Genomic DNA, 21,930 nt, shown 5'->3' with positions numbered 1-21,930 from the left:
GTCATCTAGAATTGAGAGTTGTAGGAGTGATAGCAGAGAGATTTTTGATGAGGTTGTGAATACCGGACGAGCGAAACAAAAAGTATTTTCTTAATCGTGCCAGGCGAAGTTTATTTTGAAAAACATTTGACCCGGAAGTCATTCCCTCAGCAGAAAGGATGGAGTATCATATTGACACGTGTGTAGCTGTAAAGTGAACATTTATACGTCCACAAGTAACTCCATGACTCTGAGTTGTGAGTATACGTTGTGTAGCCCTACAAATACACAACCTGACAGATTAGAAACAGCACTTAGTTTGTTTAGAGGCTCCGCGGACACCTATAGGGAATCTAGCTCCAGCTAAGCTAGCAGACAGCTAAACTACATTTTCCGCACTATGTGCTGTTTTTCAGTGTTATGACTTTCGTTAACGTCTGTCAGATTTTCATTTAAAATATCTGGGTTGCTGAATCCAGTTTACTGTGTTTCTACACGCATTTCTACGGGTTCACAGCACAGACATGGCTGGTGCGTTTAGCAGCAGCTCGGAAACTGTAATTCAGCGTGTGGTGGGAGTTGCAGTGAAGACGAGCACACCTGCGGATGACCTGGAAAAGTTTTATCAGATTAAAAAAACCTGCGACTTCATCAGTGAGCATCAGTTTGAAAAGGTAAGGAGGAGCAACATTTTACTTTCTTAGATGTCACTCACCTTTGTTTACAAAAGCATTTATGGCCTAGTAGCCAAATATTCTTAATATGTCTTGTTTTAATTAAAAGCAACTGCAGTTTAAAAATATAAAACAGTGCCTAATTTATACTTTATTTATTAATTATTATTACATTGGTTGCCGTGTGTGCAGGTAGCTCTGCAGTTTCCCGATGAGCTGTTGGTGGATTCAGTTGCAGTGGCAGAAGAGATCGAGAGAAACACTAATGCCAAGTCATACATTTTGGGTGATACATCCTATGGAAGGTAACACAGTAGATTTAAGAAATCATTGCTTTAATGCACTCATGCAACACTGTTTTTTAAATGGTTTTGAGTCATCAAGTAAAGTTGGGTTTTAAAATTGGTGGCAGGTTGCATTCACTGATATTTTTGACAAAAACTTGTCAACATCTCCAGACCTGTCAGACTTTGGATTCAAAATCTCAGCTCTGTTTTTCAGTACATGAGAATATTTACTGGGAGTTTTATTTTGATATAAAAGAAGCATTCGGTGTTATATAAAACAGTGTGCAAGGAAATTCCTCATCTAGTAAGGGTGTTAACTTATTTAACACTTTTGTTGAACTCTCATGTGCAGTTGCTGTGTGGATGAGGTCGCTGCAGAACACGTTGGCGCTGACTGCATTGTGCACTATGGCAGTGCTTGCCTTAGCCCATCCAGAAGGCTGCCCTTGTTATACATCTTTGAGCAAAGAGCAGTAGATGTGGAGAAGTGTGCCTCCTCCTTCAGAGAACTCTACCCTGACAGACACAGTCACATAATCATCCTCTATGATGTCAACTATGCTCATGCCATTAGTAAGTTTGCAGTCACCTTGAAAAGTTTGTGTGATCCTTCGAATTACTATGTCTCAACACAGATTTTTGTGTTTCGATCAGTCCCATCTGTCCACAGATATTTACCAGTATACATTTTTATTTTTTTTCCTCCCTCAGATGGTCTTTTGGCTCTACTGTCACCAGAGTATCCAAACCTTGTTGCATCTGAAATTGTTGTTGAAGGGGAGCAGTGTTACAGTCATGGGCAGATTAAAAGACAAGATGATGACGCCCGTCTCTCTGACCAAGACGATGGCCAGGTCATCTATCAGTTTGGACGTCAGTTCACCTTGAAAAGCAGTTTAAGCGTCACGGACTGCAGTATGTTTTATGTGGGCCAGGAGGGAGCGACCCTGCGAAACTTCATGATGACTTGGAATCGGTGCTCGTTTTGCTCTTTTGACCCTGTGACAGCGAAGGGGCAGGTCGAGTCTATAAGCATCAGCCGCGCTCTGATGAAGAGATACTATGCTATAGAAAGGGCCAAGGATGCCAATGTGGTCGGCATCCTGGTTGGGACTCTGGGGGTTGCCGATTACCTCTCTATCATTGAGCAGCTGAAAGAGACCATCAAGAGAGCTGGCAAGAAGAGCTACATGTTTGCCATGGGGAAGCTGAACGTACCCAAACTGGCAAACTTTCTCGAAATTGACATCTTTGTTTTAATTGCATGTCCAGAGAGCTCACTTTTGGACTCAAGGGGGTTTTTAAAACCTGTAGTGACGCCGTTTGAGATGGAGGTGGCCTGCAACAGGAAGAGGGAATGGTCAGAGGAATATGTCACAGACTTCCGACATCTCCTGCCAGGTGCGATTGGGAGTTTTTCACATCAGCTTTTCTTAAATGAACTCTCTTAAAGTTCTGTATTAATGTTAAGGATGTTAATGGTGTTGTCTATATGGCTTCGTAGTGTAGTGGTTTACGTGTTCTCCAAACAAGCAAAAGAGCCCAGGTTTAATCTAGAGAGTAGACGCAAATCTGCAAAATCAAACATGCGGCCATTACCCTTCAGGAAATGTTTCTATATGTCTGTTATCAGTAGTGTAATGTAGTTTCATTTTGCCACGTCTAACCTTTTTCTTCCCAAACTTGCTGTAGGTGGACAGAGTCACGTATCTTTGGCTGATCAGCAGGACGAGGAGGATGAAAGTGACGTTTCATTAATCACTGGTGCTCTGCGAAGCCACAATCTCCTGAGCAGTGAGCCTACAGAGCCGGCCTATGGGTCCTCTGTGGTCTTGAGGAACCAGACACTGACCGTAGCAAACACAAACTCAGCTGGTATGACAGTGTGCTCCACCTAATCAACATGCGTGAATTCCTATACAAAAGTAGACACTTATGAATATCTTGTATTACACTACAAGTGTTTATTTATTCATTTTATTATTATTTTTTTCCAGCATCTTTTCTTGCAGGTCGAAGCTGGATCGGTTTAGAGCAGAAGCTGGGAGAGACACCTGTGGTGAAAGCAGTAGAGGGCAGGAGAGGCATAGCTATAGCCTACGAGGAGGAAGGAACATCGTCGTGATCATTTTTACCAATAATCCACAATGTCTTTGGTAAATTAATAAATAACCTATCAATGTACCAAATGTATAGCATATAAGCTGTATTTACTGGAAGAAGAAAGTGATTATTAAATGTTTTTTTTATTAACATCAGTACCAGGCGGTGGTAGTTTTAATACTGCATTACTTAAATTATAGGAATCTGTGATTCAGTGATTACAGTATTATGACATCATAACCAGACCAAAGGTTGTTACTCTGAACCAGGAAATGACTGAAATGTATTTTGATCTCTGAGTGTTAGAAAAAAATAGCCCAAGTGTCAGATGACCACTCATCTTAAATTATTCACGCAACTTGGAGGAAATTGGCCTTGTATGAAGTGGAAATGTATTAAGTATAAAAATGCACTTTTCAAATCTTATGACCTCTACGCTGACCCTGGGTTTGAGCTTTATAGCAGAAGGAAATTGTAACACTGCAAAGAAAAGAAAACAATTTGCTGAACGTATTAAAATATCCCACAGTTCATATTTTTCATTTTCTTTAGCAAAATAAGTAAAATGCATATAACCTTTGCATTTCATGTGTTTATTTGCTTTACATTGTTAAATAAGAGTGTTGTGCAAAAGTGTGGAGCTGCCCCTCATTTCTGTATTTTACTAGGAAAATGAAGAATTATTGCTTAAGACCCCTTTAAGAAATTACAAGAAAGTCTGGCTCCATAGAAAAAATAAGGGGTGTCTTAAGACTTTTGCACAACATTGTACACATAATGTTCTGGAGAATTAATGAAACTGACTCCATGCTGCAACATCCTACATACCTGTGATATCTGGACCAGGCCTGTCAGGATGACCTCAAAATAAATGCAGTCCTGTTTTTTTTATGTTTTTTCTAATATAAAGTTTGATAGTAAGTCTTTATATAGTGCTCTTTTTAAATTGTTACATAATGAAGAAAGGTGAAATTCATATGAAGCCACATAAATGCAAAGATACAGACTTAAAATTTTTGACTAAAAGTCATTTAAATAATGTACATAAGTGGAAATTGTAACATTTTAAGCATTTATAATCAGCTATTGTAATCATCATATTTGGACTTGGTATATCAAAAGAAGTGGCACATTTTATCACCAAAGCAGACAACTTTTGAAAAGTTGTTAATCAGTGTTTTCAGCTTTTATAACAGATTAGCAAACCTGGCCATAAATCACTGGCCATTCGCAGGAACTTCTTCCACAAAGGATGCAGGGAATATCCCAGTATTCCCGTTACACTGCCCTTCCAACCAGTCTTGGTTAACTGAAGATGAACAAATTGTGAATTAGAATCATATATTCCATCAAATTGTAGAGTTTCTGTATGTTTGACGTATAAAAGAATGAAGCTTCACTTTTAGAGAGCAGTTTGATTTTATCCCCTTGCTGAAAATTCAGATCCTCGGGATTTGATGACTCGTAGGAGTGAAGTGCCACCAGGTGAATCTCCTCCTGAAATCCCCAAAGATCCACAATGGTTATCAGTGTAGACGGAAATTATAACAGGAGTGCAAAAACAAAAAGATACTAAAACTACGTCAGTATCGCTAATACTGGGAATATTGCTGTTGTTACTATAACAACAGCAATAACATGGCAATAGATGGTTGCTCTCTTACCTCCTTGGTGTTACACCACAAAGTGACACGCCCACCGCTGGCACGGCTCCACAGCTTCTCCATTTCTGTGTTGGCACTGATTACACTTTGTTCACTTGCCTCAGAGGTTAAACTAAACCCAGTAAAGGTATTCAGTTGTAAGTACAAACAATGCATACCAAACATTCTTGTTTTCTTAATTATGCACTCTACCTCAAGGTGATTGCAGAAGAAGGAAGATTCAGTTTCCTGCTGATTTTCTCAATCAGCATCGTGTAGGGTGACCCACACGGGACTGAGACGACAAAGTTGAAATTGAAATGCACTTTGACGATACATGAATTGTCTGTGGACTGTTTTTCCTGGAAATGATGAGAGGAAATAAAAGAACTTAAAATAACAGCCAGAATTAAACATCTCAGTACTTCTCATTTTCTTTGCGTTGGCATACCTGTCGCTGACGATTTCCACTAGTGACTTCACTTGGAGTAAGACCTTACATAAAGAAAATATGGAAAATTAGATTTTTCACATAAGGCTCAGATATCATTCGAAAATCCTCATTTAATTTTTGTATCCTGTACCAGAAAAGCCAACCTTGTATCCTTTCAGGTCTGGTGGGTGGCTGTCGGCTTGGAGGCGGAGTTATTCCCTGTTTATAGTTGTTCCCATTCAAAATAAAGAAAAGTAAAGACTGTGTTATTTTAAAAGCTTGGAAAGGAAACTACAATGTTTTAAGCGCTGACATTACCAGAGTCATTGATTATGACACCAACAATTGAGAATAATGACAAATAAATGCTTACCTTGTTTTTGTTAGAAGCTAAGGAGATTTCCAAACGTTCCAGATAGTTGTAAGGAACAAGCCCCCTCTGTGAAAGACATCACAGCCATGTTTACTCTCAGCAGACACCAGCAATGCATTAATTGTGTGATAAAAGTACATGATATGAATGCTGGCTTTAGTGCATAAAAACAACACAGTGTACTGGTGTTAAAATTTGTACAATAAGTGGCAGATGTGGAGATCTTACTCTTTCATTGAAGACCACATTTGCCCAGTTGTCAGCACCCTTCTGCAACACAAACACAATATTGCCCGGCACTACAGCCAGCTCATCACTGGTCTCAGGAATAAACTCAAAGAGCACAGTGTGCGGTTCTCCTTCCAACACCCTGTAAACACAAGAAATGTCCACATAGCATCAAGAGTGAATCCTCCCTTAGTTTTGCTGCAATAGGTGTAGGCTGCTGGGGGATTCCCATGATGCATTGAGTATTTCTTCTTCTCACTAACTATGTGTTAATGCACCTCTCTGCACTGAATCATACTTGTTATGAATCTCTGGCTCTCTTCCACAGCACGTCTTTTATCCTGTCTTCCTTCTCTCACCCCGCCCCTCCCTGAGCCTGGTTCTGCCGGAGGTTTCTTCCAGTTAAAAGGGAGTTTTTCCTTCCCACTGTCGCCAGAGTGCTTGTTCATAGGGGGTCATATGATTGGTGGGTTTTTCTCTGTATGTATTGTTGTAGGGTCTACCTTACAATATAAAACACATTGAGGCGACTGTTGTTGTGTAAAACTGAATGGAATTGAAGTGAAATTGAAGAGACATAAGACACAAAGGTTAAAGTTGCCACTATTCTGTGTAACGGTACATGTCTATTTTCAGGTTTTAATTATTAAACCTACACTCTGAGTCCCATTTTTCTCTTTGTGGAAAGCACAGTTTCATAGATATGTCTCATGCTTTCCCACATTTTGTATTTGTACGTTGTAAACATGTATAGTGGCGAATCCACATATCACAAAAACTTGCCACCTACAACATCATTAAATACTAAAATCATTTCTGTTTAAAGAGTTTCAAATCGGCATGGATCCAAAGTGACTATCATACCTCAGAACCTCAGGCTCTTTTGGACGAGTTGGACCATCTTGCACCTATCAAATAAAAAAAAAAAACACAGTCCATCACAGACATGGCAACACACAGGGGTATGTAAAGGTTCAGTCTATCATCAAACTGTAAAGTTTTTATAGCCAATAAAAGCCAGCGTGTCACCTGAGGCTGCAATGGGGCAAATCCAGAGAACTCATCTTGAGGAACAACAGAGGCAACGACCTGATGATAACGGGGGGAAAGTGGCTTATAGATATCACTCAACAATAATTTCTCCTCTATATATTTATATATATATATATATGCGTGTGTGTGTGTGTGTGTGTGTGTGTGTAGAGATGCTGACTTTTGATAACTTTATAATCACACTAGATTAGATAAAACAGGCTGGGTAATGAGTCACCTTTGCTTTGCCCAGGTAGTCTTTCTTCTCCAGCTCTGCAACATAGTGCTTATTTGGTTTAAACATCTCTTTTGATTGGAACTCGACCAGTTTGAAAAGTTTCTGCTTCTGTTGGTGAAATTTCAGTGTGAGTGACACTTAAAGTCATGTGCATATCATTATCCTGTCACCTGATTTAAAGCAAAATTAGAATAAACCATATCAACTTACCAAATATAGGTTAATGGAATGAAGAAACTACTACATTTGATATCATAAATATAATCACATTTAAATGGGTTGACAAAAGTGATTGTATCACAACTCACTAGGATTGATTGCAGAGCTTTGTCGATGATATTAAACCTGGCCTCTGTCTTGTAGTTAAGAGCCTTCGTGAGGTGTTCCTGGGCCTTTTCCCAGTTACCCAGCTCAGCTTCAACCAGGGCCATATTGTGGAGAACCTGTGGAGACATTGTTAAGCTTGTGTCCTTGGCCAGGAAAAAAGAATGCTAAGTTGTATTATGAATGAACAGCTCATAACATCAAATGAATTATTTAGGTGTAATGTTCAGGATTAATAATAGAATCAAGAATACTCACATCACAAGCATATAGTATGTATCTGAGACCAAGCGCTTTGTAATCTATCAGCTGGTTGCCCCTGAGTGTTTTAAAGGTTTTCTGGAAGTCCGCTAAACTCTCCTCATACCTTTATGTAGAGACAATAAAGTTAAAACATTTGCATATGATATACTATTAAGCATTTTTAAATCACAACATTAAACATAAAAAAAAATATGGTCCTTTTTTAAAAAAAAAAAGAAAGAAAGAAAAAAGACAGGTGTGTCTTGCCTCTTCTTTTTGTAAAAAGTGATTCCTCTTTGAAAGAAGGCAATGGCCAAATGTTCATCCTTGCGTATGCTGCAATCAAACGCCTGAGAAACAAAGAAACTGTCACTTCCTCTAGAAAACATGGTAAGGTCTACTTCTCCTTTCTCAGTGACTTGCGCTTTCAGGCAGCATATCGGAGAATTGTATTTCAGCAACTATCAAAAGAGTTTCTTGTTTGGACTAATTTGCTGATACGACAGCTGTTAATATTTGTGTGTTTATGCTTCAGCCTGCAGATCAGACATACCTTTTCAGCAGCATCAAAGTCTTGGTCAAGAAGATGGAGACAGCCAATGTCAAAATAAATTTTGGAGTTTGGTTCCTGAATACCCAAGAAAATCTCAAGTGCTTTGGAGAAATCTTGTCTGTTGACGCAAGTTACCGCCTCATCCCAATGGCGCAGAGTGTCCACAAAAGACATGTTGGCAGGTTTGGAGTATACTGAGCTATAGACCACAGTAAGGAAGTTCCTCTGATTTGTACCATTGAGAAGAGGAAGTGTGATGAAAGTCATTGTTGGTGTATATAAATAACACATTACCACCAGGTCTTAAAGCTAAAGGGTTGTCCCCTTTTTCCCAATGTGATGTTACATGACAATTCATTATTTGTGTTTGGTGTTTAAATAAAGCTAATCTGATTTTGTTATACTTTCCCATCACCAGATATGTCATACGTGTGATGTTTAGCCATAGATTTCCTCTACCAGGAATGTTGACAGACAGGGTGTAGGGAATGTGATTGCACAAGAACAACTTAATGATGTGTCATTAAACAAGGATAAGATAAGAAGAAAGACTGAAAGTAATAGGGTTATATATTTATTTGTTTATTTATTTATTGAATCACGATTTGCAGCACCAGGTAAAAACACTTTGAAACAGGCAGTTGGTATTCTTTTTGTTGTCTTTTAGTTATCAGAAACAACTACAACTTCCGGCTTAATGTTTTTAAAAACGATAGTGACCTACTAGTACAAGCTTTGCACTCTAGCACAGCTTTATTAATTCACTTGTATTGTAAATGAAATCAGTTGTATTGATGGGTTTTCTTCTGTTGTTTACCAAAGTATGTATTCTTTACCTTCAGAAGAAAACTATTCCAGCTTCCTTGCTTTGTGGTTGGTTCTCTACCGCCTAAGCCCACCTACGCTGGCTCTCTCCACCAATCACAGCAGAGCGACTTGCGCGCTGCCTCTCTCCGGCTGATCCAAACTAGCGCTGGCCCCATCGGTAGTTAAACAAACATGGCTCTGCTACATTATCAGACAACGACTCTTTATGATACGTAGGCAAATTTAAAGGAAAAAATGCGAAGATTATTAAGAAACACGCCATGCGTGATGTGACACCGCGGACGGAGAGTCGCTACATTATTTAGTGCGTTAGCTTAGTGTAGCCTTTTGTGACCGTGTTTACACGTAGCTAGCTCTTGTTGGCTAATGTAATCTAACAAAATGGACCTTGGATCAATGTTGTACAACAATTTAAAAGAAGTTACATGGAGTACTACGTCCTTACCATTAGATCAACTCGTCAGTAATTATAAGTTGCCTCAAATTGTCAAGCTGGATAACGGCAAGTAACTTTACCTTTTCACGCCATCAGCGCAGCGCTTGTTAGCTGCTAGCTAGCAGCAAAGGCAAACTTAAGCTGTAACAAATCTTTGCGATTGAGTTTAGCAGTGTGACTTACCGTTTCTCAACAGCGTGATCTAGTTTACATTACAAAATAAGCGTTTTCTTATTCTCTCTTTTCTTTTGGTTTATTTTTGGTAATACCTTTGCATCCGTTGTGCACATCTCACCTTTTTTGGTATTAAACGTGTAAACCCTATAGTCATCATTATAATGAAGTTATTTCAGGTTTAGTAAAAACTGTATTGCAACGACTGATGAGTTGTACCACATACTGTCTAGCTCCACCATTGGAAAGCCATTTTTTTTAATATATAGATGTATTGTTGCAGGCTGAGTCACAATGCCAATCTTATAACTAAATCGTAACCTAGTTGCTCTGTTTAAGCTGAGAAGCATCATTGTCTTCATTTTGGTTACAAAAAGACAAGTATTTATTTATTTGTTTTTAAGAATTAAGACATGATAATGTTATGGTGCTGTGCAAAAGTATTTAGCCACCACTAATTTCTTCATAATTTGCTTAGAAGTTGCCAGATTTGCATTTTCTGAAGTGGTCGTGAGCAATAGTTCTCCAGGTTTTCTGAAGGTTTTTCAAGGTTTTTCTAGGTCTTGTATCTGACCATTTTCTTCAAGGACAAAAAAGTACCTAATTTAAAGGGATCGTTTAAAGGGACCAGCCAGTGTTGTGTATACACTCCGATTCCCATTTATTTTGTTGAGTCCACAAAAAATACCAAATTAACCAAGAACCTGACTGAAAATCAGTAGCATCAGGTCTGATGGAGCAGTGAATGCAATTTAGAAATGTTTGGTTCAGAGCATTGTGAGTATGTACAGAGAAAGTCAGGAGTGACTACAGCCACCTGTTAAATAGGGTGGAGGCTGAACTGCAGCAACTGGTGTAAAGAAATTACAAGAAGGCTGCCTTAGAGTTTAGGCCGTGTTAAAGAACAAAGGTGGTCAAATAAAATATTGACTTTCAATTTTGTTAGAGTTGTACAAACTCTGCACTTGCCTTATAGCCTGTATTTCCATGTATGTTTGCACATATTGCAGCCATTTCCCATTTTCCTACTAAAATAAAGAAATGAGTGGGGGCTCAAGACTTTTGCACAGTACTGTTACTATCCCTCTAACTAAACTATATGTTAATGCAATCCTGGGTCTGAACGTGTATCTTTATCAGAATCAGAATACTTAAATAATACTGATTCTGATACAGTCCTGGGTCTGAAAGTGCATCTTTAAAACTATGTTACCCTCAGTATGCCTGAAAATAAACATGCTGACTGTGCCCTGCACTTTGCTATTATGTATCATTAATAATTTGAATAATTTTCTCCATCTCCCTGACACATGCCTGGCCTTTTCTGGAGAACTAAAGTGGTGTATTGTACTTTGAATGATAGAGCATGCTTTTTAGAGAGGTATGGATTAGGCCATTAGTCATTGACTAATGGCCTAATCCATAGTGACTTTAAATGTGCTTGGTAATCCAATGCCTCAGTTTGAATGGAGCAGACTGTATGGCTAAAGAGTGGTATGAAAGCAGTGGTGTTTCTCAAAGTGATATTTAATAGAATGGCCTGTTCTCTGAGTTATTAAGGTTCAATAGTTCTCTCATGACCCACATCCAAGACACCACCTGGTAAAAACATATATAAACATTTTTTGTTTTAGATGTTTTGTTGCTGGATGGTTCAGTGCTTACTTTGCGGTTAATTTAAAGTTGTAATTATGCAAATTATGCTGTTTTCTGCTCTGTAAATAGTGTGGGTTTTTTTTTTGTTTTTTTTTACTTTCTGTAGGTCAGCTGGTTGAAGGGCTCAGAGACAATGACTACCTCTTGATTCATTCCTGTCGTCAGTGGACGACTATTACTGCTCACAGTCTGGAGGAGGGACATTATGTCATTGGGCCCAAAATAGAGATCCCAGTTCACTATGAAGGTGAGATGCAGCCACAGTCTATGCTTATTTAGTTTGTCTTGTAAATGGTAAATGGACTACCGTATTTCCCGGACTACAAAGCGCACCTAAATATTAGCCGCACAAGCTAAAATCAGGGGAAAATCCTGTTTTGTACATACATTAGCCGCACCTGACCAAAAGCCGCAGGTGTTTCAATGTTGACTTATCATATGTAAGAGAATATGCACAAAGGGAATTGTCAGGAAAGAGATGGCTGTTTGGAGACATCACTTTTATTAATATTTTGAAAAACAAGTTATGGGTACATATTTGCACATGTAGTACATAACAATAACCTACAGCACACCAGAACAATAGATTCGGCCTACCTTTTAGGCTCAGGTGCAGTGACACAGCTTTAACAAGAAGAAAAGTCAGTCATTCACCACCATCTTTCTCTTCTTCCTACGCACTAAAACCACCAAAGTCCTCTTCTCCAGTGTCGGATACAAACAGGCTCATGATGGCTTCGTCATCCACTCTTCTTCTCTCCTTCGTTGTCACTTTCAAAACCAAAGAAATCCTCATTGTCAGTGTCAGAGTCGAACACCCTCAGAAGGGCCGTGGCGGTGTCCTCCTCTCCATCATGCAGCAGTCCAGCCCTTCAAAATCCGTTGGTGATCGTGGATGTTTTCACACTTTTCCACGCTGTCAGAATCGACCGGTGGAGTTGGGCATAACTTGCTTTTTGGGCATAACTTGCAAGTTTATCGCCGCTCATCATCCACGACTCCCGCTGAATGCGTAGCGCTACTTTGAAGTTTGTTTTTCGCGCTACTTCGTACGGCACTACGTTGCCTGGCGGACGGACATGTGACTAACATACCACTCTTGAACCCCGATCCTTCCGCCAGGCAACGTAGTGCCGTACAACAGCGGAACACACAAAACAAATCGTCTTACGATATGACAAAAATCACGGACAATCCATAGAAAAGCCGCACCTGACTAAAAAGCCGCAGGGTTCAAAGCTTGTGCAAAAAGTAGCGGCTTATAGCCCGACATTTACGGTAGTTCTTATAAAGCGCATTTCTACTCTATCCGAGCATTGAAAGTACTTTACAGTATTTATATGTTGCGCATTGTCAGATATCAAATATGATATTTGATGATGCATCTTTGCCTAAACTGAAGAATTATTCACTAAAATATATAAGGCAAAAATAAATTATGTGATTTTATAGTTGTAAGTCTGTGTTGATGCAAAACACCATTGACGTGTCTTTTCCATCTTTTCGTAGGTCAGTTCAAGCTGCTTGAGCAGGACAGAGATGTCAAAGAGCCTGTGCAGTACTACAACAGCGTGGAGGAAGTGGCCAAAGCTTTCCCTGAAAGGGTATATGTTATGGAGGAAATCATTTTCAATGTTAAGGTACATTTAATCCATCTATTTTTATGTGACATTTATGAATATAATATAATAATATATACAGTGGGGCAAAAAAGTATTTAGACAGCCACCGATTGTGCAAGTTCCCCCACCTAAAATGATGACAGAGGTCAGTAATTTGCACCAGAGGTACACTTCAACTGTGAGAGACAGAATGTGGAAAAAAAATCCATGAATCCACATGGTAGGATTTGTAAAGAATTTATTCGTAAATCAGGGTGGAAAATAAGTATTTGGTCAATAACAAAAATACAACTCAATACTTTGTAACATAACCTTTGTTGGCAATAACAGAGGTCAAACGTTTACTATAGGTCTTTACCAGGTTTGCACACACAGTAGCTGGTATTTTGGCCCATTCCTCCATGCAGATCTTCTCGAGAGCAGTGATGTTTTGGGGCTGTCACCGGACTTTCAACTCCCGCCACAGATTTTCTATGGGGTTGAGGTCTGGAGACTGGCTAGGCCACTCCAGGACTTTCAAATGCTTCTTACGGAGCCACTCCTTTGTTGCCCGGGCGGTGTGTTTTGGATCATTGTCATGTTGGAAGACCCAGCCTCGTTTCGTCTTCAAAGTTCTCACTGATGGAAGGAGGTTTTGGCTCAAAATCTCACGATACATGGCCCCATTCATTCTGTCCTTAACACGGATCAGTCGTCCTGTCCCCTTGGCAGAAAAACAGCCCCATAGCATGATGTTTCCACCCCCATGCTTCACAGTAGGTATGGTGTTCTTGGGATGCAACTCAGTATTCTTCTTCCTCCAAACACGACGAGTTGAGTTTATACCAAAAAGTTCTACTTTGGTTTCATCTGACCACATGACATTCTCCCAATCCTCTGCTGTATCATCCATGTGCTCTCTGGCAAACTTCAGATGGGCCTGGACATGCACTGGCTTCAGCAGCGGAACACGTCTGGCACTGCGGGATTTGATTCCCTGCCGTTGTAGTGTGTTACTGATGGTGACCTTTCTTACTTTGGTCCCAGCTCTCTGCAGGTCATTCACCAGGTCCCCCCGTGTGGTTCTGGGATCTTTGCTCACCGTTCTCATGATCATTTTGACCCCACGGGATGAGATCTTGCGTGGAGCCCCAGATCGAGGGAGATTATCAGTGGTCTTGTATGTCTTCCATTTTCTGATGATTGCTCCCACAGTTGATTTTTTCACACCAAGCTGCTTGCCTATTGTAGATTCACTCTTCCCAGTCTGGTGCAGGTCTACAATACTTTTCCTGGTGTCCTTCGAAAGCTCTTTGGTCTTGGCCATGGCGGAGTTTGGAGTCTGACTGTTTGAGGCTGTGGACAGGTGTCTTTTATACAGATGATGAGTTCAAACAGGTGCCATTCATACAGGTAACGAGTGGGGGACAGAAAAGCTTCTTACAGAAGACGTTACAGGTCTGTGAGAGCCAGAGATTTTCCTTGTTTGAGATGACCAAATACTTATTTTCCACCCTGATTTACGAATAAATTCTTTACAAATCCTACCATGTGGATTCATGGATTTTTTTTTCACATTCTGTCTCTCACAGTTGAAGTGTACCTCTGGTGCAAATTACTGACCTCTGTCATCATTTTAAGTGGGGGAACTTGCACAATCGGTGGCTGACTAAATACTTTTTTGCCCCACTGTAGCTATAATTCTAAACGCTTCCACCAAGAGTATTTCATAACTGTAGATTTCCAGTTAAAGTTTAAAATTTTCCAAGTTAAGGTTGGTAAAATAGATTCATTTCATTGCGTATATCGAAATTCATGTATGTAATGTTTTCATAGATGGCTTCAGGGGAATGCAATGAAGACACAGAGGTTTACAACATAACACTAAACACTGGTGATGAACTGACGTTAATGGGCCAAGCTGAGATCCTTTATGCCAAAAGCTTCAAAGAAAAATCAAGATTCAACACCATTTTTAAGAAGATTGGAAAGCTGAACTCCATCAGTAAGATCGGTCGAGGCAAGATGCCTTGCTTGATTTGCATGAACCATCGCACCAATGAGAGCATCAGCCTGCCGTTCCAGTGCAAAGGCAGGTTCAGTACCTGCAGTCCACTTGAGCTTCAGATGCAAGACGGGGAGCACAACATCAGGAACATCGTGGAGAAAACCCGTCTCCCGGTCAATGTGACAGTACCCAGCACCCCACCCCGCAACCAGTATGACCTCCACCTCATTAGGGAGGGTCATCGGTACAAATTGGTCAACATTCAGACGAAAACAGTGGTTGTGTGCTGCATTCTGCGAAGCAATAAAATTATCCCTATCCATTTTCCGTTTCATATAGCCATGCCACGATTTATTGTTCCAGAAGAATTGCTGCAAGGAGAGTTGTGGTTAGATACTATGGTGCATCGCTGGTTTGCGTTCTGCCAGGAGCAGTTTGATATCGATGACTATTCTCGTGCTGTCCGGGACGTACGAACAGACTGGAATGAAGATGGCAAAAGCCCCAAAAAAAGCAGTGGCAATGGTAGTTGTAGCAGTGGAGGAAGCGGGAGTTCAAGCGGCTGTCCCAATCATATGCAAATTCCCAGCTCTTTGACTTACGCCCGAGATGAACTCACCCAGTCCTTCCACCGACTGTCTGTGTGTGTGTATGGCAGCAACCTGCACGGTAACAGTGAGGTCAACTTGCAGGGTTGTATGCCATGCGGAGATTGGGCTCTTATGCCTTCTGATAGTCATCCTTCAGAAGAGAATGAACACTTTTTCCCAGAGCTGTTGGACTGCACAAACCCACAACCAACCCTCAACAAGCTGGATGTTCCCTATGAGGAGCTGTGGTTGGATCACTTGAGAAGTCAGATTCCAAAACCCTCTCAAAGCGAAGGAATCAGAGGCCTCAACAGTGACTGTGCCACAACAGCTGCACTGACAAACCCAGTCACTTGTCCTCTGGGAGCCATAACCAGCTCTGATGTGCCTCTTGCTCCTCCACCAGTCCCACCAAAGTCTGAAGCTGTGAGTATAATCTATTGTACTTTAGAGTTTTCGGTCTTAGGATTAGAGATGGACCGATCCGATATTACGTATCGGTATCGGTCCGATACTGACCTAAATTACTGGATCGGATATCGGAGAAAAATAAAAAATGTAATCCGATCCATTAAATATCACGAAAGCACCTCACAAAACTTGCAATACGCCGTAACTCACCTCAGAACGTTAGCATGTTGGAGCAGTATGCATCACGTGATAGAGCGGCTGTGGCATGCGGGACCTGTCGGTGCTCTGGATAGCATTTGGAGCTTCGCTAGCAACCCGGCATTTCATCTCCGACAAAGTTATCCCCGAGAGAAGTAAAGCAAGTGTGTAAGTCCATCTCTGAATGTTTGTAAAGCATTCCTGCGTTAAGCTTAACAAACGATATATGGAGCGACTGCCTCTTCTTGCTGCTACTTCAATCATGAAACTGCTTAACGATCAGCTGATCAGCTTTTCTGTCGCGAGTCCGTGTCTCTAGTTTGCTTTTGGCCCACTTTGCACCAGAAAGAGGAAACCAGCGGCTGAACAACAGAAGCACGTTTAAGCTTGATCAGCTGTTGTTAGAATTTATTTAATATTACTTTCTACTCGAGGATCTTTTTCTACGTAGCTGACGGCTGGTAACTGTGCAGGGGCGGATCTAGCAAAGTTTAGCCAGGGGGGCCGATAGGGCATTAACAGGGAAAAGGGGGCACAAAGACATACTTTTCTTTCTTATTCTCATTTAAAATGTCTAGCTTTTAATAAATAATTATCTGACACCCAAAGTTTTAATTTGATGCAAAATGAATAGAAGTCCATTACTGTATATAGTAACTATTAAGTCTAATATATATACCCTAGTAAGCTATAGTACTTTTTCCTTTGGGAAGGTACCATCTGTGCAGTCTGCAATTTTGTTGAAGAAAGATGTTGAATCTATTTAATATTTCTTGAAAAATAATTGATTTCTGTGCATTTTTTTCACACTGCATCAAATTAAGGTTGATTACGTCGATTAAGCATCATGAGGTGGAGCGTGAGGGGTGGTTCCCTATTTTTTATTTATTTATTTTTGTTGTTGCTGGGAGTTGGAACCCTATTAGTTAGGTTGCTTAATATTTATGCTAAGTACTCTTTAAAATACCAGAATAGGGAGGATGGTGTAGGTTTAAGTTTATTAGATTGATCAGTATTGCTGAACTATGAAACATTTTTTTTGCATACAGGTATAACAGAATAACTTTAGTGTAGTTGTTGTTTTAAACTTGAGTATGAACTTATACAAAATGCAGCAAGATATTTAAAAAACAGTTTTGTTGATTAAAAAACACTATATCGGATTCATATCGGTATCGGCAGATATCCAAATTTATGATATCGGTATCGGTATCGGACATAAAAAAGTGGTATCGTGCCATCTCTACTTAGGATTGGAGTGTTAGTTGATTTGATGGCGTCCGTGCTCACAACAAATGTATTTTAATACTACAGCAAAAGCCAGCATGAGTAGCTACTATGCAGTAAATTAATAAATAAAACTACTTGAAAACAACAAGTTTGATTGGCTGTTGCAGATAAAAAGCTGAACCTGAGGGTTCTTTGAAGAATGACTGTAATGTAAGAACATAAGCTTTAGTTACTGTTTCAACACAAACTCTTTTCATCCTAGGTGAAGGAAGAATGTCGTCTTTTGAATGCACCACCAATCCCACCACGAGGCCTGAAACAGATACCATCAGTGCCTGTCCTTTTGAAGCCACGGCAGCAAGAAACTCGGTCTCCAAGTCCAACCCTCTCCTATTATTCTTCTGGTCTCCACAACATGTAAGAATTTAAATTTTCACCCACATTCTCAAAACAAATGCTGTAAGATATCAAGTTTTGTACCTTTCTATGTTTACATGTATGAGGCTATTCTTATGCTATAAATTAATCTACTATTTTTCCATTAGCAGTGGAACATGTGAGCAAGAAGGAACTGACCCACAAGAGCAAAGCCATGTGTGCTACCCTTGCAGCTGGGCTAATTCCATCAGCACTGAACCGAAGGCTGTTTCGCCATGTAGTAGCTCACCGTTAGATGGAGTTTTATCGCGGTTGTCTTGGCCAAATAATTTCAGTGGAGGGGATTCGCATTGCATGGACGAGTTTCTGCCTACAACCTGTCGAAGTTACTACAGCTACCCCAGAAAGAGAACCCCAAGCACTCCAAAAACCTGTACAACCAGCCTTGTTGACTTTGATGGCCGAGAGTATGCACACCGCAGTAAGGACTTTAACTTGCCGAAAGCATCTCTGAGTCCTTTCTGCAACAAATCTTCAAGCTGCAATTCAGAAATGTACAGTGACAAGCTCATAGATGCATCTAACACTAAGCAGAGCCTCTCCTGCCCGATCTTGCCACCAAGAACACCAAAATCAAATGCCATAAAGAAGTGCACAGATGTGCTGTCAGAGTCAGTCTGTGACAGTAAGCCGGAAACTTTATATTCCTCACTTGCTCAACATGAGCAGGGAACAAAAGAGATACACTCCATCTCTAACACTCCAACTGTTAACTGTCCATCCTTGTCTCACACTACACAGTGGCAGCCACCATCGAGCTTGGCTGGCCTTTCAATTGAAGAGGTCTCCAAATGTCTGAAATTTATCGGCCTGCCAGATGACATTGTTTCTCTTTTCGTGTCTGAAAAAATTGATGGGAATCTACTCCTGCAGCTCACCGAGGAGATTTTGTCTGAGGACTTCAAGCTAAGCAAACTGCAGGTGAAGAAACTCATGCAGTTCATAAATGGGTGGAGACCCAAGATATAACAGTATGTAACTTAAAAACTCCTGTAAAGCTGAGAACATCATGCCTTCAGTATGTATGCTATGCACATCAAGCCACAAAGAGTTTCTTTTTGTATAGTATGAACTTATTTCTTGTTACTACATGGTGGGGAAGACAAGTGGGTAATGCCCACTTAAAGTCTATGACTCCTATTTGCTAACTGAATGGAATCATTTGGCACTTTCACAAAGACATTTACATGTCAACTGCTTACTTTTACACCCACGACCTATTCGTGTCATTACACAGATACTAATTTAAGCCAGGGAATTGAAAGAAATCCACATAATCGTTTTAATGTGAGAGCTATATGAAGACAATATTGTCTTTTGTAAAAGGAGAGTGTCACAGAATTTTGCTGCGAATAGCTAAATGTTTAAAAGAGCACGAACTAGAAAATATTTGAAATATATATATAGTAGAGCCAACTGCCAATAATTACAGAAAACCCAGTTTGGTATCAGGTGACAGGAGATAGTTAACTTTGGAAAATTAATTACTGCATGACAGGGTTCTGTTTTCCCTCAGAATTTGCATCCCCTTAATATAACTGTGCTAATAACAGTTAGCTACGCTAAGTCATTATCTGCAGTAGGGTTTAAAGGTGACACTTCCTATGCAAGAGCTCTTTTTTGTGTGTGCCTGAAGTTAAACACTGCTTATTGTAACCTAAAATGTCTCAGCTAAATGTCACTTTGGGTTATTTAAGCCTGAAAAGAAATTGGTTACATCTAACCAAATTCTGTCCTTTCTTTTAAACTCACATGGAGATAACCAAAAGCGCCAACAGATCTTGGCGTCCAATATAAATGAAAAATTAAATGCATCATGCACTTTGGTAGATTTCAGATTAAATATAGCAGTTGAGGTCATTAAATATAATTGATGAGATTGTTTATGTAGAGAATGAATGCACTACATTTTTTTAATTGCAAGGGTACTCATTTGTTTCCACTGTATGTATTGGTAAGTGTTACCTACAATACTTGCGAGACAGAAGTAATAGTTTTTTGCGCCTTAACCCAGAGACCTTAAACCATTTGATATTTTGATGTAACATTTTCTTTTTGTCAGAGAGTATACACTAACAACTGGAGTTTCTCCAGACCACGGAAGCATGTAGGCTAAACTTGAAAATGATAAACTACAATGAAATATTTGTTTGTATTGGTAACTTTTTAAAAAAATACCCTTGATTCAGAATTGAGTTATTTATGCAGTAATTTAACATGATGCAAAATATGCAGGAGAGTTATTGTCAGACCATTCTTATGGCTGACACATGAAGGTGCCTCAGCAGTCACAGCTTTTGTACAACTCGGGTCTGGTCTGTTGGCCAATAGCTGTTGTTTTGTTTCCCCCCCACCCAACAGTTTTTTTTTCTCTTTTTTACAGTGGGGTGTTACATATTTTACTTGATATTTTTTTTATTTTGTATGTAGGTGCAAATTAAATATAAATTTTTTTTATTGAAATGATTACTAATGTTGAGATTATTTTTTATTGAGAAAAAGCTTATGTTCAAATTTCTGTTTTTTTTTTTTTTAATTCTGTAAAATGTGGGTTCTACTCGGGTTTCTAACTTCATGCAGTAAAATAACACTCGGTCACGGGGGGAAAATACCTACGAATCTCTTTCGCACTCCATGGACACTGACCAAAAGATAATGTTAATAAGCTGTATTTCCTTTTAAGTTAGTGTCAGTATCGCTGTTTTTATGGAGAATGATTTCTGTCCCTGGAAACTTATTACATAGCATAATGTCTTATGCAATAGCCATGGCACTCCAAAGTGACCACGGAAAGGAAATGCAAAGCAGTGGAGTATTATAGGGTATTATTAAGCGTATTGAAAATGCCACAGTGTTCATTTATAAAAAATGCATGCCAAAGAAATAATTCAAAAACCATTAGCCAATTTAAATTGAAGAATTCTGCAATTATTCAATGAACTGTGAAAACACTCCAACATCTAGCCGTGTCCGACTAATCCAACGTTGTGAAGCACTCGGAACCAAAGCTCATTCTGCGTTGGTAACACACTCAGCTCTGGATCACTGCCTACATGAACTGTTGCAATTTTTTGTACAAAAAGAAGGTAAATAACTGTGACACTGGGTTTGACATCATTACTTACAAGTTGAGTTCTGAACATTTGTTTTTCATTTTAACTCTTGTTTTCCCTGTTTCCCCTTTTGCATTGTATCATCTATTAAACATGGATTAACTGGTGCTCGTGTTTTTCTTCTTGGTCAAGTAACAGTAGTAGGCTTCATAGTAGTAACGAGCATGACCATTTTACTACTGATCACAAAGTTTGAGCGATTAACGCAATCTATATGATATACAGCAAGAGCTTTATGTGTAAGTCAGTCTTCATTGATAATTCACAAAATAATTATTTTAAGGCGTGCCTGCCTGTCCAGGGAAATACGTGTCTATGCTGTGACATGGAGAAACATGAGTTTCATCAGTTCCCCAGAATATTGTGACATGGTGGTTTCACCACTTGGCTCCATGTCTATGTTAAAGTTGCAAAGTCAGAGCAGAGGCTAAAAGGACAGGGAGACATTCGAGGATTTAAAATTTGAATTTCATACTTCATAAAATTACAGCTTGTTCCAGTTCAATTCATCAACAGTTTAGAAGAGTAGCCATCTGAAATTTACCACCTTGGGTCATTTTCCCCCAAAATTCACGTCAGAATTCATTTTAGTCGTCTCTGGATTCAGTGAATAACTTCCAGTTAGAAAACTCACCTGGTTTATTTATTTCTAACATTATTTTGCTCTTTTCCAGTGCGACTGATGATTTGTTCAGCTGATAGACAATTATTTATAATTTGGGTCATTTCTCAGGCAAAATTTGAGATGACTAAAGAATTAATAGAGACAATAAGTAACTGATTAACTGGTTATTTTTAGTAATCGATATTGAGTGTATGTTATCTGCATCTTTTATAGAATAGCAAATTGAATACAGGCGCATGTCAAATGCTGCAAAAAGGAAGTGAGACAGCAAATTGCATCAGGTGTTCAGCACCTTTATCAACAGTTTGCTGTTTCGTTACTTCTGCTGTCTTGCACTTTCCGGTTGTACATTAAGCAGGCTGACATGCCGCAGATCAAAGGTTTCGTAAGTTCTGCTTTTTATCAACATGTGATTTAGGTTTACATATTCTAAACCACATACTTTTAAAGCTTTGATTAAATTTGAATGTCTTTAAGTAAGTGTGATTTATTGAAAATACTTTGCACAAGCC

The 21,930-nt window shown here is 39.5% G+C and overlaps 3 protein-coding genes across 6 annotated transcripts; 2 read left to right on the top strand and 1 right to left on the bottom strand.

Annotated features, from left to right (window-relative positions):
• The first annotated feature begins 117 nt into the window (after positions 1–117).
• On the top strand, positions 118–3,974 carry dph2 (diphthamide biosynthesis 2). 2 transcript variants are annotated; one of them, XM_085286519.1, is made up of 7 exons: positions 118–236; positions 497–653; positions 846–958; positions 1,293–1,513; positions 1,652–2,341; positions 2,633–2,815; positions 2,938–3,974. In XM_085286519.1, the coding sequence occupies exons 2-7, from the start codon at positions 504–506 to the stop codon at positions 3,063–3,065; spliced, it is 1,485 nt and encodes a 494-aa protein (XP_085142645.1). In that variant the 5' UTR covers positions 118–236; positions 497–503; the 3' UTR covers positions 3,066–3,974. The 2 variants fall into 2 exon arrangements, with proteins under 2 accessions (XP_085142645.1, XP_085142643.1); XM_085286517.1 differs by having other exon boundaries at positions 124–653.
• Positions 3,566–8,320, bottom strand: ncf2 (neutrophil cytosolic factor 2). Of its 2 annotated transcripts, none has more exons than XM_085286516.1 (15): positions 8,111–8,320; positions 7,825–7,907; positions 7,573–7,681; positions 7,299–7,433; positions 6,991–7,098; positions 6,750–6,809; positions 6,585–6,628; positions 5,721–5,862; positions 5,493–5,558; positions 5,284–5,338; positions 5,138–5,181; positions 4,900–5,048; positions 4,708–4,819; positions 4,444–4,540; positions 3,566–4,352 (listed from the first exon to the last, which is right to left on the bottom strand). In XM_085286516.1, exons 1-15 carry the CDS (start codon positions 8,282–8,284, stop codon positions 4,261–4,263), a joined length of 1,470 nt encoding a protein of 489 aa, XP_085142642.1. In that variant the 5' UTR covers positions 8,285–8,320; the 3' UTR covers positions 3,566–4,260. The 2 variants fall into 2 exon arrangements, with proteins under 2 accessions (XP_085142642.1, XP_085142641.1); XM_085286515.1 differs by having other exon boundaries at positions 5,284–5,360; positions 5,494–5,558.
• Positions 8,321–9,061: 741 nt separating this feature from the next.
• garem1 (GRB2 associated regulator of MAPK1 subtype 1) lies at positions 9,062–20,900 on the top strand. Of its 2 annotated transcripts, none has more exons than XM_085286513.1 (6): positions 9,062–9,440; positions 11,311–11,451; positions 12,714–12,844; positions 14,642–15,829; positions 17,505–17,659; positions 17,791–20,900. In XM_085286513.1, exons 1-6 carry the CDS (start codon positions 9,320–9,322, stop codon positions 18,647–18,649), a joined length of 2,595 nt encoding a protein of 864 aa, XP_085142639.1. In that variant the 5' UTR covers positions 9,062–9,319; the 3' UTR covers positions 18,650–20,900. The 2 variants fall into 2 exon arrangements, with proteins under 2 accessions (XP_085142639.1, XP_085142638.1); XM_085286512.1 differs by having other exon boundaries at positions 17,788–20,900.
• Positions 20,901–21,930: the final 1,030 nt, after the last annotated feature.

Source organism: Mchenga conophoros, linkage group LG9 (assembly GCF_057382185.1).
Source record: "Mchenga conophoros isolate Kocher_MC1m ecotype Shallow Benthic linkage group LG9, M_conophoros_male_GT1.1, whole genome shotgun sequence".
Classification (NCBI taxonomy): Eukaryota; Metazoa; Chordata; class Actinopteri; order Cichliformes; family Cichlidae; genus Mchenga; species Mchenga conophoros.
Note: the sequence above shows the minus strand (reverse complement) of the source record. Positions and strands in the feature narration are given on the sequence as shown.

What these genes read in the sequence shown, in the direction of transcription:
- dph2 (XM_085286519.1), top strand. Translation starts at nt 504, where the DNA reads ATGGCTGGTGCGTTTAGCAGCAGCTCGGAAACTGTAATTCAGCGTGTG. An exon ending in GTGAGCATCAGTTTGAAAAG is followed by an intron (nt 654 to 845) that starts GTAAGGAGGAGC and finishes CCGTGTGTGCAG; the next exon opens with GTAGCTCTGCAGTTTCCCGA. An exon ending in AGCAAACACAAACTCAGCTG is followed by an intron (nt 2,816 to 2,937) that starts GTATGACAGTGT and finishes ATTTTTTTCCAG; the next exon opens with CATCTTTTCTTGCAGGTCGA.
- ncf2 (XM_085286515.1), bottom strand. Translation starts at nt 8,284, where the DNA reads ATGTCTTTTGTGGACACTCTGCGCCATTGGGATGAGGCGGTAACTTGC. An exon ending in GTGGAAATCGTCAGCGACAG is followed by an intron (nt 5,049 to 5,137) that starts GTATGCCAACGC and finishes CATCATTTCCAG; the next exon opens with GAAAAACAGTCCACAGACAA. An exon ending in TGTGGTGTAACACCAAGGAG is followed by an intron (nt 4,541 to 4,707) that starts GTAAGAGAGCAA and finishes TGGGGATTTCAG; the next exon opens with GAGGAGATTCACCTGGTGGC.
- garem1 (XM_085286512.1), top strand. Translation starts at nt 9,320, where the DNA reads ATGGACCTTGGATCAATGTTGTACAACAATTTAAAAGAAGTTACATGG. An exon ending in GATCCCAGTTCACTATGAAG is followed by an intron (nt 11,452 to 12,713) that starts GTGAGATGCAGC and finishes ATCTTTTCGTAG; the next exon opens with GTCAGTTCAAGCTGCTTGAG. An exon ending in AAATCATTTTCAATGTTAAG is followed by an intron (nt 12,845 to 14,641) that starts GTACATTTAATC and finishes ATGTTTTCATAG; the next exon opens with ATGGCTTCAGGGGAATGCAA.